Here is a 15,318-nt window from a genome sequence, read left to right as displayed (position 1 = left end):
TTGAATTTAAATCTATATTTATTCACACCGGCTCTTGAAAACCTCTATGCGAACACACTTGCCCGAAAAAGTGCTGGGGACGAATTTACGTGATATTAAAAGTGGGGGGGACAAGTCCCCCGCGTCCCCCGCGTAATCTACGCCCTTGACATCATGTAAGAAGAGCACAAACCCAACTGTGTGCATGGGAAATCAAGTGTTTTTAAGACAGGTGTGTTATATTTGTGGCTTTGATGGCTGACTTTGTAACAGTCCTGTCTAGCTTTGGTGTGTCCTGTCCGAAACAAAGCAGAAGTGAAAGTGGGAATGGGAAACAGACCCCTGGGATGTGGCTGTGCAATGGGCCACCGGTGCAATGTGTTTCCTGAGGGACCCAATCAAAGGGGCTGCTTCTACAATGTTTCAGACATTTCCCCCCTTCATATAAAGCCATTTCATGGCTTTCTCTCATTTCCCCTTTCTAAAGTTAAAAATAATGTTTGGGCCCCTTCTTCAAAAAAAGTGACAAGACCCTGTGTTGTTGCAAAAACAGTGATCCAAACTCTCGCAATATCCGCTATTTCACACTTCATGCTGGAAACAGACTTACATTTTGCACAATCCATATCCATACATTACACTTTTAGTGCTGTCCACCTCAGTTCAACATGTTATTGATGCATAATATCCATGGACTGTGTTTAATCAACATCAAGACTCTAATAAAACGTGTATGCATGTATGCATCTTAGTCCCTGCACATCTTCTTAAAGAGACAGGTCATCAAAATATGATAATTCTGTCATCATCATGTTATTCCAAAACCGTAGGTCGCTCTTCCTTTTGTGGAGCAGAACATTACCAATGTTAAGCAGAATGACAGTCTCAATCAGCAGTAACCTCCATTCTAATGGAAAAAAAAGATCAAATGAAAGTGCAGCAGCTCCCTTTGTGTTTCTGTGAGGAAAGAAACTCATACAGGTTTGGAACAACTTGGGGGTGAGTAAATGATGACTACATTTTCATTATTGGGTGAACTATGCCTTTAATCATTTTTTTTGTTTTGAGAAGCAAAACTGTGTAACATAAAAATACCTGTTTTCCCATTTTTTTTAAATCTTGAAGAAAGAATACTGTTTTTTTTTAAAATTATACTTATATAAAAAAAAACTCTTTACAATTAAAAAAAAAAAAAATTTTTTTTTGATGAGGTCTATTTTACTGGATTTGTAACAGTCCTGTCTAGCTTTGGTGTGTCCTGTACGACACAAAGCAGAAGTGAAAGTGGGAATGGGAAACAGACCCCTGGGATGTGGCTGTGCAATGGGCCACCGGTGCAATGTGTTTCCTGAGGGACCCAATCAAAGGGGCTGCTTCTACAATGTTTCAGACATTTCCCCCCTTCATATAAAGCCATTTCATGGCTTTCTCTCATTTCCCCTTTCTAAAGTTAAAAATAATGTTTGGGCCCCTTCTTCAAAAAAAGTGACAAGACCCTGTGTTGTTGCAAAAACAGTGATCCAAACTCTCGCAATATCCGCTATTTCACACTTCATGCTGGAAACAGACTTACATTTTGCACAATCCATATCCATACATTACACTTTTAGTGCTGTCCACCTCAGTTCAACATGTTATTGATGCATAATATCCATGGACTGTGTTTAATCAACATCAAGACTCTAATAAAACGTGTATGCATGTATGCATCTTAGTCCCTGCACATCTTCTTAAAGAGACAGGTCATCAAAATATGATAATTCTGTCATCATCATGTTATTCCAAAACCGTAGGTCGCTCTTCCTTTTGTGGAGCAGAACATTACCAATGTTAAGCAGAATGACAGTCTCAATCAGCAGTAACCTCCATTCTAATGGAAAAAAAAGATCAAATGAAAGTGCAGCAGCTCCCTTTGTGTTTCTGTGAGGAAAGAAACTCATACAGGTTTGGAACAACTTGGGGGTGAGTAAATGATGACTACATTTTCATTATTGGGTGAACTATGCCTTTAATCATTTTTTTTGTTTTGAGAAGCAAAACTGTGTAACATAAAAATACCTGTTTTCCCATTTTTTTTTAAATCTTGAAGAAAGAATACTGTTTTTTTTAAAAATTATACTTATATAAAAAAAAACTCTTTACAATTAAAAAAAAAAAAATTTTTTTTTTGATGAGGTCTACATATTTTACTGGAAAATTTTTTGCAGTGTAAAACTTGTTCAGTATTTATTTTGCATCATTTTTAACCATCGTTTTGCCTGGATTATTTCAATTGTCCTGCAGTGTAAATATTTAAAGGCACACACATTTTATGTAGTCTCTCAATTAAAGGAATAGTTCACCCAAACATAAAATGTATTCACCCTCAGGCCATCCAAGATGTAGATGAGTTTGTTTTCTTCATGGTAACAGATTTGGAGAAATGTAGCATTCCATCGCTTGCTCACCAGTGGATCCTCTGCAGTGAATGGGTGCCGTCAGAATGAGAGTCCAAACAGCTGATAAAAACATCACAATAATCCACAAGTAATCCACACCACTCCAGTCCATCAGTTAATGACTTGTGAAGCCATAATCCATAATATCGCTTTCTCCAGTGATAAAGTCATCTTGTCTGAATCAGGAGAGAAATCTGCACAGATCAAGCACCGCTTAAAAACAGTCCAAAACAGCTCTAAACAAATATGTGTGTGGATTTTGATGTGAGAGACAACAGAAGATGGACTTTTTCACTGGAGGAGACGTTATTATGGATCATGGACTCTATTATTGTGATGTTTTTATCAGCTGTTTGGACTCTCATTCTGACGGCACCCATTCACTGCAGAGGATCCATTGCTGAGCAAGTTGTGATGCTACATTTCTCCAGTTCTGTTCCCATGAAGAAACAAACTCATCTACATCTTGGATGGCCTCAGGATGGCCATTTTTGTTTGAACTGCTCCTTAAATATGAGGTCATTAAAACTACATGCATAATAATGCTGTTCAGACTAGTTTGAGACGGAGTGTACAATGTCACGCCACCGAACAGAAATGCATTCCCAAAAGTATTTAATGTCAACTACCATACAATTTCATAAACTTCATACAGCAGGGCTCTTCAAATCCGGTCCTGGAGGGCCACTGTCTTCAGAGTTTAGCGCAAACCCTGATCAAACTCACCTACTCTACCTGTAACTCTGAAGACCCTGGTTATGTTGCTCAGGTGTCTGTGATTAGGATTGGAGTTAAACTCAGCCAGCAGTGGCCCTGCAGGGTTGGTTTTTGAGGAACCCTTACGTACAGTAATATAACTTGTTTGAGGGGAAATTTTGAAGCCTGCTATATGTGTGCTCCCTTTAGCAAATGAAAAACTTATCAGCCCATATGATATGACAATGAGTCATTTGGATAAGAACTCACCCCCTGACACCAAGGGTCCACCCAATGTGTCACCGTCTTCAGCATGCTGTGGACTGGACGAGCTAAAGCAATCACTCACCCAACTAATCCAGGAAGAGCAGGAGAGCAGGGGCTGGTACGGCGAAATGGTGAAGATCCTAAATCAGCTGGTGCAAGAAAACAAGGAGGTGGCCAGCGTTCAGGCTGAGATCCTGAAGGTCCTGCGGGCCACGGGCGACCAGGGCGAGCAGCAGCTGCTCCACCTCCAGAGCATGGCTCGCCTTCAGAGCCTCCTCGTGGAGAACCACCAGGCATTGCTGCTGCAAGTGTCTCGCATTGCTACCACACTGCAGGATTCGGCTAAGAGACAGAGCCAATAAATGCATGGGCAAAATGAAGCATTTTGATGGCATATTATCCTTATACTAACAAAAAGGCACTCAATAATAGTTTTTAAAAAATGAATCGCAATAACCTAGCTAAAATGACCTAAATCTGAAATCCTAATCAATAAGTGAAACGAAGTTGATGATTTGTGTTACTCTGTCGTATATAACATGTCACGCTTGGAAGTTTTGTTTTCTGGAACGATTTTTTGTACTGTTATGGTTTATCTAACCTCTTGCATGATGAAATATCAATAAACAAGCTATTGATAACACCTTTGTTTGGCATCAAGGATTATTGCATTAATAAATCAGTCAATCCGTTTCATTGTTTACCTATGCACAGCATATTCCTATACGCACTTTTTCACTTTTCTTGAGCTTCTCTGCTCTTCTGTGTGTCTGAGCAGAGTTTCCCGCACCAGTGATAAAGCTGAACTCCTCTCCGCTGAGTCGATCTGAGGTGGTCAGGTCAGCTTACAAACCCTTCATTCTGAGCTGCGAGGGACAAGCGGATATCATATGGAAGACAAGGCTCAGGAAACACCAGAAACACGTCTCACAAAAGACCCTCAGTGTCAAAAAGCCCACTACAGAGTACACAGGAACATACCGTTGCAGTTACAAGAATCAAACAGACTTGTACTCAGAGATCCACATTTATGTTAAAGGTATGTGCACTATTAAACATTTAGAGCGATTGTCTAAAGGTCAGTGCTAATATATGTTTGGGACAGTCTGTGAAACAAATTTTTATTTTTGGTTTGCTTTTAGTTTGAATGTTTCTTTATAAAGTTTGACATGCTGAATACGGAAATCACATGGTACATGTATAAAACTGAGCTAACAACAATAGTTTAAAGGGGTCATATGATGCGATTTCAATTTTTCCTTTCTCTTTGGAGTGTTACTAGCTCTTGGTGCATAAAGAAGATCTGTAAAGTTGCAAAGACTAAAGTCTCAAATCCAAAGAGATAGGGGCGTAACATTTCCGTCACACGCTTGAGCTTTTCGGCCAATCACAACGCACTGGATAGTTGGTTAATCAGAGCACACCTCGCTTTTCAGACCGATTAGTTTTGTAAAAATCGACGCGTTTCAGAAAGGCGGGGCATAGAGGAGAAACAATAATATACAGTATGTGGAAAATAATGTGTTTTTTTAACCTTAAACCGCATAAACACATTTCATTACACCAAATACACAAAATAATGTTCTTTTTAGCAGCATCATATGACCCCTTTAACATAAACAGTTACCAAAAGTGAGTCAGGCAAAACTTCAGAAGTGTCCGTTGGATGATTTTTGTCCCACTGTGTTCACAGTGTATTTTTACAGAATATTACAGAATGTTACAGAAACTTCTAGAATGTTCCCATCCTTGCAAAAGCAAAAAAACAACAACAACTTATCTGTACTTAACCAATGCTTCATAATTAATGATACAAGTTTACCTGATCTAAATATTTACAAAAATACTGATGCAACATGAAAATAAATAGTACAATAATAATTAGCACCACAGAATTACAGAAGAGCCATAAAACATTTTTAGGGAAACAAATGTTTGTTACATTTCATTGCACAATAAATTTAGCATCATCCTGAAATGGTTTCATTTGTGATAATGACCAGCTGACTATACATTATTGCACTTATTGCACAGTGACTAAAAATATTAGTAAATATTTTGTTTTGAGGTGGATTATTTTCAATTGCTTAAGCAGAAAGATGCAGTGTTACAAGAAACATGAAAGTACTGTATGTAAGAAATAGTTTGCCTGAGATAACATTCAAGATTGGAATCATACAAAAATATTTCGCCTCAGAATGGTGCTACTGACCAATCACAATCGAGCATTGCAGAGAGCTGTGTAATAACCACATTTATTAACCGTGTTGGGGAAAGTTACTTTTAAAAGTAATGCATTACAACATTGCGTTACTCCATTAAAAAGTAACTAATTGCGTTACTTAGTTACTTTTAATGGAAAATAATGCATTACGTTACTTTTGCATTACTTTTTGTCAGCTGAGCTGGGCTTGTTTATTTATTTTTAATAACAAAAATCCCCAAAGTTATATTTTTGGCAACTGTAAACGCCCTTTCACAACAAAAGTGAAATTAAGAAGGAAGTGCCTCTGCAGTCACTCCCAATTTCTCTCAATACGGGGACAGGAGATGTGTCAGTGAATAAATGGGAAAACAAAGTGTTACTTATTTTAAAAAGTAACTCTTTTTCTTGTAAATGTATGCGTTAGTTTACTAGTTACTTGAAAAACGTAATCTGATTACGTAACTCGCGTAACTTGTATGGCATTACCACCAACACTGTTTATTAACAGTAAGCACACACTTAGTACAAGAAACTGACTTTATGAACAAAACTGACATTGACGTGCAATGAATATTTAAACATGTTTGACATTTAATGAATCAAAATAGTTCGTTTACAGCATTTGCACTTAACTCTCAAGACGTACAAACACCAAGAACATACAGGAAGTAAAAATATTGGCTGAAATATCTGTATGTTTTACTGCAATAGATTCTGTCAAAGCCTTTACTACCCCTCAAATCCTAACGATAATTCAAAAAGAAGGCTCAAACTACTTGCTGGACTGCTTGGTGACAAACCCAGAAAGTGCTGAGTTCTCGCTCCAGATGGAGAATGGATCTGCGGTCCCATCCGAGATGAATTACACCGCGGATCCCAAACGTGGCATACTGATTCGAAATCTTCAGCCTAGCTACAGCGGAGATTATGTGTGCATTGTCAAAATGAATGGAGTCCAAATGAAGTCTGACGTCTTCCAAATAACTGTCATAGAACGTGAGTTGTGTTAGTCTCGTGCACTGTTTTGTACAATTGTATTAATAAAAAATATACCAAGAATCTTATCTTATTCAGCACTACCCATCTATTTACCGCAGAAACACAACAGCCACCAGCGGTGTCACTTCCAGCCAATCGGTACGTGCGAATTGTCGGTGAAACGCTGCATATCGCTTGTCACACCGAAAACCAAGATCATTCATATAACATCACCTGGAGCTCATCAGAAAAGGTGAAGTGATGTGTTTTGAGAATTTGACCTGATAGCAAACATGAAATAAAGTATGAGATTATTGATGAGGAACTGAATTAATTAGGCAATAGAGTGGGCATCATGGTATTTTGGTCTTGAAAACTCTTGAAAATGTGGCCTTGGTCTGTGTTTCATTACACAGTGTCTTGGTCTACATCTGAGTCTTGGCTTGTGGTCACAGATATGACTGCAGTCTGTTTTGAAATTCTAGCCAGTGGATCTCCATTGGTTTATTCTGAAGTGATACAATCATTTTGTATGATATACAGAATGAAATGTGAATCAAATCACTGATCAGCTTGTGTATTCAGAGCCCACATTAAACCATCCCAAGTTCTGTTGCATTAAGGCAGGGCCTTAATGCAACAGAACTTGGGATGGTTTAATGTGGGCTCTGAATACTCATGGCAAAGTTATTTTTCGTTTTTCTCTTAGGGCTAAAGAGAAGTTCAAAATAACTTAGCAGCGAAATACTGTTAGCGAGCATACTGATGCCATCCGCACTGCTGAGAGGGGCGTTTGGATGAATATGTAAAGCTATGTGCTTTCCTCTCAATAACAAAATAAACGCAAAACAGAAATGACAGCAGTGGGAAAACAACAGCTAGGCAATTTGGCAATTTACACCGGCAATTCGGCACTTTAGTAATGTCATGTTTATTTATGTAGTACTTTATAGAATGGATTGCTTTAAAGCAAGCAGCTTTAGGGTCAGTTCACACCGAACGCATTTTTCCATTCAAATGCACTGCTTTTCCATTGTTTTTCTACACGCGATAGACGGACGTGTATGACCGTTGCGCTCACATCTCACGTCTTTTGCAGCATCATGAGCGCCGATCATCAATGTCAGTTCCAAAACAGTGGGCCAATCAGAAGACCCCGGAGGCGGGGCAAGCGTTCCAAGCTTTGTTTACAGTAGCAAGTTGGCATGGCAACTGTTTTATTTGACGGCAACATGGCTTAAGAGGCACTGTTATTTCTGTTATTGCGTCATCTCTCAAAAGCGTCTTTCGTGACCCTCGCGTCCTGCACTGCACTTATTTTTTTTAAAACCATTCCTGAGTGCTGCGTCTCGTGTCTTTAGACGCAAATACATGTTCTGTGTGAATGGCCCTTTAAGGTGGGTACTTTCCCATTGAGAATGGGCAACAAATTTCTGTCTGGATACTTTAGATCGTTCATGGGCCCTGTGTCTCACCTGGTTGCCCGTTGCTCAGCAACATTGCTCAAAAATTTGCCCCGTGTATCATCACCTTTACAATATTAGTTGCCGTTCACAGAGAACACATCTTTGCACTTACAAACACAAGACGCAGCACTTAAGAATGGTTTTTTTAAAAAAATGCAGCGCAGAAGGCCTCCTCCGCCATGTTGCCATCAAATAAAACAGTTGTCATGCCAACTTGCTACTGTAAACAAAAGCTCACAACGCTTGCCCCGCCTCCGCGGTCTTCTGATTGGTCTACTGTTTTGGAACTGACATTGATGAGCGGTGGTGTGTGTAAAAGTTGAAAATCTTTAGACTTGACACGGCATCTTAAAAATGCGGCACTCATGTGCGAAACGCTGCAAAAGATGCAAGACACGAGCGCAACGGTCATACATGTCCGTCTAGTGCATTTACATAGAAAAACAATGGAAAAGTAATGCATTGGAATTGAAAAATGCATTCTGTGTGAACGGCCCCTTAAACATGAAATAAAAAGTGCCAGTGTTGTTTTCAAATTTTTCAATTTCTATTATAAAGAAGCTCTTCAGCGTGTTCATGCTTTTACTCGTGGACATCTGACCTCGACAAACTGAAAAGAAGAAATGAAGCACAGATGATTTCCATGTTAAAGAAGGTGGAGCAAGCTGCTTCGAACTCCTGAAATTAATTCCATATTGTTCAAAATTGTCACACCAGTTTGTTCTTTGATTTCACTTGAAATATATCAGGCCTTTGATGCCAGCATACTATAGCATTAATTAGCATTTTTACTTTTAAGTGGAATAGCTCCCCAATTTGAATGAAATACATGACATCTATCTTGCTGATCAGTACTGTAATTTTGAGCAAATGCTAATGAAAGATCATACTTTCATACTGTTACACTTTTATTTCTTCAGATCGGACTTATTGTTAGCTTTACTGTGTGGTTTGTGTGGTAGAGTTCAGGTTTGACTGAGCATTGCTTTGGCAGTTTTTTATTTTTGTATTTTTTGTATTTTTATTTTTGGTTCTAAAAAAAATCATAACAATCACAGTCAGAGACATAACAATTAATGACAGTTTAAACTTGAGTTGCTTCTACAGTGGCATGTAAATGGAGAGTTTCATGCAGTTTCATAATTTGTTGCAATTCATAAAGCAATGATTTTATACAGCACACACACACACTTTAGCATCAAATTTCAGTTCTTCTGTACTATTTTCAGATTAATTATCGCAGAATCTCTTACGGAGCAACTATTTCTGCTCACTATCAGTTTCAGTAGGCCTACTCTGACAATGCAGTTGCATATTGTGTATCAGTCCATTATATATATATATATACAGTATATATGTATATATATAATAGCCTTAAATATATATATATATATATATACTGTATAAAATTTCATTCATTTTAATTTGACATTTTTATGATTTCATTCATTATTAGCTTTCATCAACACAATACAATTTTTTACATTAACCCCATGTAAATATATTTTCTTTTTCTTTGCACACACACACATATATAATGTAAACACAAACTTTTATTTCGGATGCGATTAATCACGATTAATAGATTTGACAGCATTATTATTTTTTTTTAAAAATCAGTATGGTCCACAATAATTCCATTCAAGACCTTAAGATAAAGAAAACTAAGTAAAAGTAATCAAAAAGTAGTCAAATTACATTACCCAATAAGTGTAATCCAGATTATGTTAACAACATGTAATTTAATTTGTAATCAATAAAGGACTACAATCTGTAAGTAATCTACCCAGCACTGGTCAAGATCTTGTCTGTGCTGTCCCTACACAAATGTGAAGGTCCTGGACTTGTCTACTAACTCAGTGCTGGCCAAGTTCAGCAATGTGTAATGTTACAGCTTCTTCAATTTTGATAAACGGGCAAATATTAGAGGTGGTGAATTGAGACGGGAGGTCTAGATAGGGATAGCTAATATGTACCCTGTTGAAAAAAACAGCATATGCTGGTTAGGTATGTTTTGAAGCTCGGCAGCTGGATTGAGCTGGTTTAAGCTGGTCATGAGGTGGTCCTGAGCAGGAGCTAGTTGCTTAGGACCAGTTTAGGACCAGCACATGACCAGCTTAAACCAGCTCATAACCATCTTATAACCAGCTCAGGATCAGCTTAAACCAGGTCATGGCCAACTAAGGACCAGCTTAAACCAGCTCAAACCAGCTGCCATGCTTCAAAACATACCTAACCAGCTGTTTTTTTCAACAGGGCAGGTCACGATTTTGTAATTGAACAAACTGGCAAAGGCCAAATCTCACTCATTAGGTGTTACAACACAAACCACAATCACAAAATGAATGAATCAATTCATAATATTCACTCTGACTTCTATCAATTTGCTAACTGTATAAAATCACAGTATGTTTGTGTAACAGACTCAAAACTAAACTCTCACTGTTCTAGAACCAGACCAAGACTAGACCCCTTGAGGATCTAGACCAAGACATAACCCCAAGAACCACTACAAAATATTACAAGTTTTCTAGCTTGTATATTTTTATAAGAAAATCACTGAAACAAATGGTTGATGCGATGCAGGCCGCAGCAAAAGATGCAGGATTATGAGTGTTTTCCCTGAAAGCGCTGTGGGTTGTGTCAACCATTTGTTTAAGTAATTTTCTTATAAAAGCATACAGTATAGTCCTGCATGTTTTCAATTCAAAGCCAGGCTGTTCAGTTCCTCAGAATCCATTTCAGTTCCTGATTGTCTGTAAATATGATGCCAGATTGTTTTGAATGCATACTAGAATGTTTGATTAAAAAACTTGCTAACATGATTTGTCCTAATCAGGTACTGAATTATAAAACAAACAGAGACAAAGGATGTGAACAAATTTGCTTCATTAGTCTTTTAACCATTCATCAAGTAAACATGTCCGACGCAGGGAATTTAACCTGCACTGCCCAAAATCGAGCAGGAAAAAACAGTGTGACAGCAGTTCTCAAAGTTGTAGGTAGGTTTCTTCATGTTGTAGAGTGATTTTATTTAGGCTTTATTTGTGAAATTGTGTTTAAGCTGTGGTCTTGGTGTCTTCTTTCAGATAAACCGTACATTCAGCTTAAACCCATCCTGTCCTCTGAATACAAGGTGAATGGAACAGATATTGAGGTGATGCAAGGGGATAAGGTTGAACTTGCTGTGCAAATTGAAGCATATCCAGAAGTTAAACGGACATGTTGGAAAACTCCCAAATCGAATCACACGCACGAGGAGACATTTAACAGGATTAATAATAGGTGAGTTCATTTGTTTCTGTTCTTAGAATTATTTTTATTATCCGAATCTAGATCCATTCCAGGCTACATGTGGGTAACTTTTGATGCAATCGACGCCTTTTGCAGAACTCGTTCTTTTCCCTTTTCCCAACACATATCAGATCAATAAAAATGAAGGAAATATTCGAAAAGTGGAAATAAAGTACCTCACGGGTATTAAATAATAAAGTGTTGATCGGTGGGTTTAGGGGTAGTTGTAGAGAGGGCTTTATTGTCCCAATAAGGTGAATTCATCACCATGCTAAAATGTTCAGAGAGTTGTCATGATTGAAATATGATAATTTACACTCAATGTTGTTACTGCATAATGTTTTATAATGTACTACAATACTGAGGTGCAAATAAATGCAAAGTAGCATCTAACTACTATTTACACTTATTGCAAAGAAAATACTGTTATTTTTACACAGAATCTATCGTTATTTGCACTTAGTGTAATTAGCATATCGCTAAGAAAATACTTCTGTTGTCACTTAGTGCAAATAGCCGCTGCTGAAATTTTATCATGCACCATGTACATGCACACTAGTATGCGTAAAAACCGAAGTTTGGGCTTTAAGGTTCACTGAATCATAGAGTGGTGGTGAGTGCTGACCTTGTTTCCTAAAAAGGATTGATCATAGATGTGAAGAGCGTTTTCTAAGTGCAGTCTTACAAATGTTTATTTTTTCATGTGCTTCCCAGAATTCACAAATTCATTTATTTATTCATTTGTTTATTTTATGCCTTTATTATTATTTTGGATTACAGATGACATTGACTGTGTTAAATAAGCATGTTAAGTGTAATTTCACTATTAAGCCGCATATGGAAAGCAGACTGGGCCAAAAGTCTTTAAATGGAACACATGAAAATTGACAGTCAACACACACTGTTTGTTCGCCTTAACGCAGCAATTTTGAATGTGTTTCTTTGGTATGTGTAGACAAGCATATTCTGGCCGTATGGTATCAGTTTATTCAGTAAACGTAAAGACGCACAGTTTTACCATGTTAAAGGGTTAGTTCACCCAAAAATGAAAATTAGGCTGTGTTTTACTCACCCCAGAGGCATCCTAGGTGTATATGACTTTCTTCTTTCAGACGAATCCAGTCTGAGTTATATAAAAAATTGTCCTGGCTATTCCAAGCTCTGTCATTGCAGTCAGCGGGTGTTGCAGTGCTTCAGTCCAAAAATAGTGAAATAAAATAGTGCCCATCCATAAAAAAAGTGTCTCACACGGCTCCGGGGGGTGGAACAAATGTAAGAAAAATATCCATATTCAAAACGTAATAATCACTTGAATCTAGCTTGCGCTCACTGTTGTACACGGAAGCAGCTCCGGCTCCGACTGGATTCGTCTGAAAGAAGAAAGTCATATATACCTAGGATGCCTCGGGGGTGAGTAAAACACAGCCTAATTTTCATTTTTGGGTGAACTAACCCTTTAAGACGACAAATTTGAACATCTCTCAACATGTACACATTCTGGATGAAGGGGAAAAAGAAATAACATGTTCAAACATTTAATACTTTTTAAAGCTGATTTACCTCTAAATTTACCCACATATTAATCCTTTTTTACTTTACTGCAGCATTACCTTACTGATATATACTGTGCTAGAGTAAACTAATTAATGTTACAATGTAAATTAAGACTTTTCTACTAAGAATGTTAAACTAAACAACTAAAAATGACATGGGACTGACATGACACACAACATAAAAATGCATTATCTCTTATGAACAAATATAACGTCTGATGTTTGCATACGTGCATACCAGTGTACCATTACTGTAATGGTACACTGGTATGCTGACGTCTGATGTTTGTATACGTATATACCAATGTGTCATTGCGTCAAATATAGTCTCAAATACAGCAACTTCATTGGCCGCTGTGTGTGTTCTCACGTTAACTTGGACAAAACAGGGTGTGTTGATGGTCAAATTTCACGAGTTACATTTAAATACTTTTAGCCCCATCCACCTTCCATAGGTGTCTGCAGAAATCCATCTCCTTATGATGCTCTTACTGCAGAGCACTCATAAATCGACAACCGTTTTTAAGCACTAATTAAGTTGCGATAGCTTTGGGAAACGGAAGCAAAAATAAGATGAATCATAAGATGATTCAGTGATCTACTTAGACTTATAATACTTTTGGGAAATGAGTACCAGAATCATTTATGTATTAAACGAGAGCACCTCTATTTTAAGTGACAATAATCATGGGTTCATATTTAACAGTGACAACTATATGTCCACAGTATGGGGTCAGCGTTGCGCATGCGCCGGTGCGTCTCGTGAAAACCAACGTTTGTTTACAGGATCAAAAGAAGTAAAGATTTCTTACTTTAGCAAAGGAAAACCAGTCTCCTCTTGGCTTATATCGAAATCCTCCGACATTCTTCTTTACAAATCCTCGTTTTGTACTTCTAATAAGTGACCGTTGTTTTGTTTTGATCTCTCCCCTGCGCTTCTGTGTGCGTCACTTCTGAGCGGCGCACGCGCAATGCCGAACTTATACGTCATGCGCCCGGAGCTGCTTCCGTTTACAACAGTGAGCGCAAGCTAGATTAAAGTGATTTTTACATTTTAAATATGGTTTATTTTTCTTACAAAGACGCCTAAGAATGTTAAACTAAACAACTAAAAATGACATGGGACTGACATGACACACAACATAAAAATGCATTATCTCTTATGAACAAATATAACGTCTGATGTTTGCATACGTGCATACCAGTGTACCATTACAACTTCCTTTATAAATAAACATGACGTCTGATGTTTGTATACGTATATACCAATGTGTCATTGCGTCAAATATAGTCTCAAATACAGCAACTTCATTGGCCGCTGTGTGTGTTCTCACGTTAACTTGGACAAAACAGGGTGTGTTGATGGTCAAATTTCACGAGTTACATTTAAATACTTTTAGCCCCATCCACCTTCCATAGGTGTCTGCAGAAATCCATCTCCTTATGATGCTCTTACTGCAGAGCACTCATAAATCGACAACCGTTTTTAAGCACTAATTAAGTTGCGATAGCTTTGGGAAACGGAAGCAAAAATAAGATGAATCATAAGATGATTCAGTGATCTACTTAGACTTATAATACTTTTGGGAAATGAGTACCAGAATCATTTATGTATTAAACGAGAGCACCTCTATTTTAAGTGACAATAATCATGGGTTCATATTTAACAGTGACAACTATATGTCCACAATCGTGCTGAGAAAAGTTGGAGCACAAGATAATGGTCACTACATCTTCACTGCCAGGAGTGCCAGTGTCAATGCCTCAATTATTTTTACAGTTCATGTCTACCGTAAGTCCAGTTGCTTAATAGAGAACATATTAATCTCATAAATGAACAAAAATGTGGTTTGATCATGTTTTATTTCCAACATACAGAGCAGCCCAATACTTTGATTAAGTGGGAAAATGGAATTGCCACTTGTGTGGCAACCGGTTATCCAATACCCAGGATTCAGTGGTTCCAGTGTGAAGATGCCAGAGCTATGTAGGTGTCATTTTTTGGAACTTAGATCACATATACAGTATATATAGCGGTCAAAGACAAAAAGAGGTTTTCAAGCATCAAAACAATGATTTTGAAATGTAACACTGCTTTAAATTTAGTTAACCCAACCCTCTATACACTAGAACAGGGGTGGCGAACGTCGGTCCTGGAGAGCCGCAGCCCTGCAGAGTTTCGCTTCAACCCTAATCAAACACACCTGAACAAGCTAATCAAGGTCTGAATGGTTACTAGGAAGCTACAGGGACCCCTGCAGGGCTGCGGCTCTCCAGGACCGGAGTTCGCCACCCCTGCACTAGAATGTATGGAAGCCGGTTCCGCCACTGAATAAAAAATAAAAAAAGGTTATTGTGACTTTTTAATCTTACAATTCGTACTTTTTTTCACAGAATTGTGAGATATAAACTCGCAATTGCGAGTTATAAAGTCAGAATTG

At 37.9% G+C, this 15,318-nt stretch overlaps 1 protein-coding gene across 1 annotated transcript in view; it reads left to right on the top strand.

Moving 5' to 3' along the window:
- The window catches only part of csf1rb (colony stimulating factor 1 receptor, b), a 39,767-nt gene that overhangs the window by 1,575 nt on the left and 22,874 nt on the right, over window positions 1-15,318 (top strand). Inside the window, exons 2-8 of the mRNA XM_016522059.1 lie at window positions 4,159-4,419; window positions 6,298-6,582; window positions 6,684-6,817; window positions 10,870-11,032; window positions 11,120-11,315; window positions 14,548-14,669; window positions 14,756-14,864. Coding sequence (XP_016377545.1) covers window positions 4,159-4,419; window positions 6,298-6,582; window positions 6,684-6,817; window positions 10,870-11,032; window positions 11,120-11,315; window positions 14,548-14,669; window positions 14,756-14,864 — 1,270 coding nt within the window. The remainder of the gene's footprint in view (window positions 1-4,158; window positions 4,420-6,297; window positions 6,583-6,683; window positions 6,818-10,869; window positions 11,033-11,119; window positions 11,316-14,547; window positions 14,670-14,755; window positions 14,865-15,318) is intronic.

This window comes from Sinocyclocheilus rhinocerous, unplaced genomic scaffold (genome assembly GCF_001515625.1).
Source record: "Sinocyclocheilus rhinocerous isolate Xijiao unplaced genomic scaffold, SAMN03320098_v1.1 scaffold1967, whole genome shotgun sequence".
NCBI lineage: Eukaryota > Metazoa > Chordata > Actinopteri > Cypriniformes > Cyprinidae > Sinocyclocheilus > Sinocyclocheilus rhinocerous.
The sequence above is the reverse complement of the archived record's forward strand: the minus strand, read 5'-3'. Positions and strand labels throughout refer to the sequence as shown.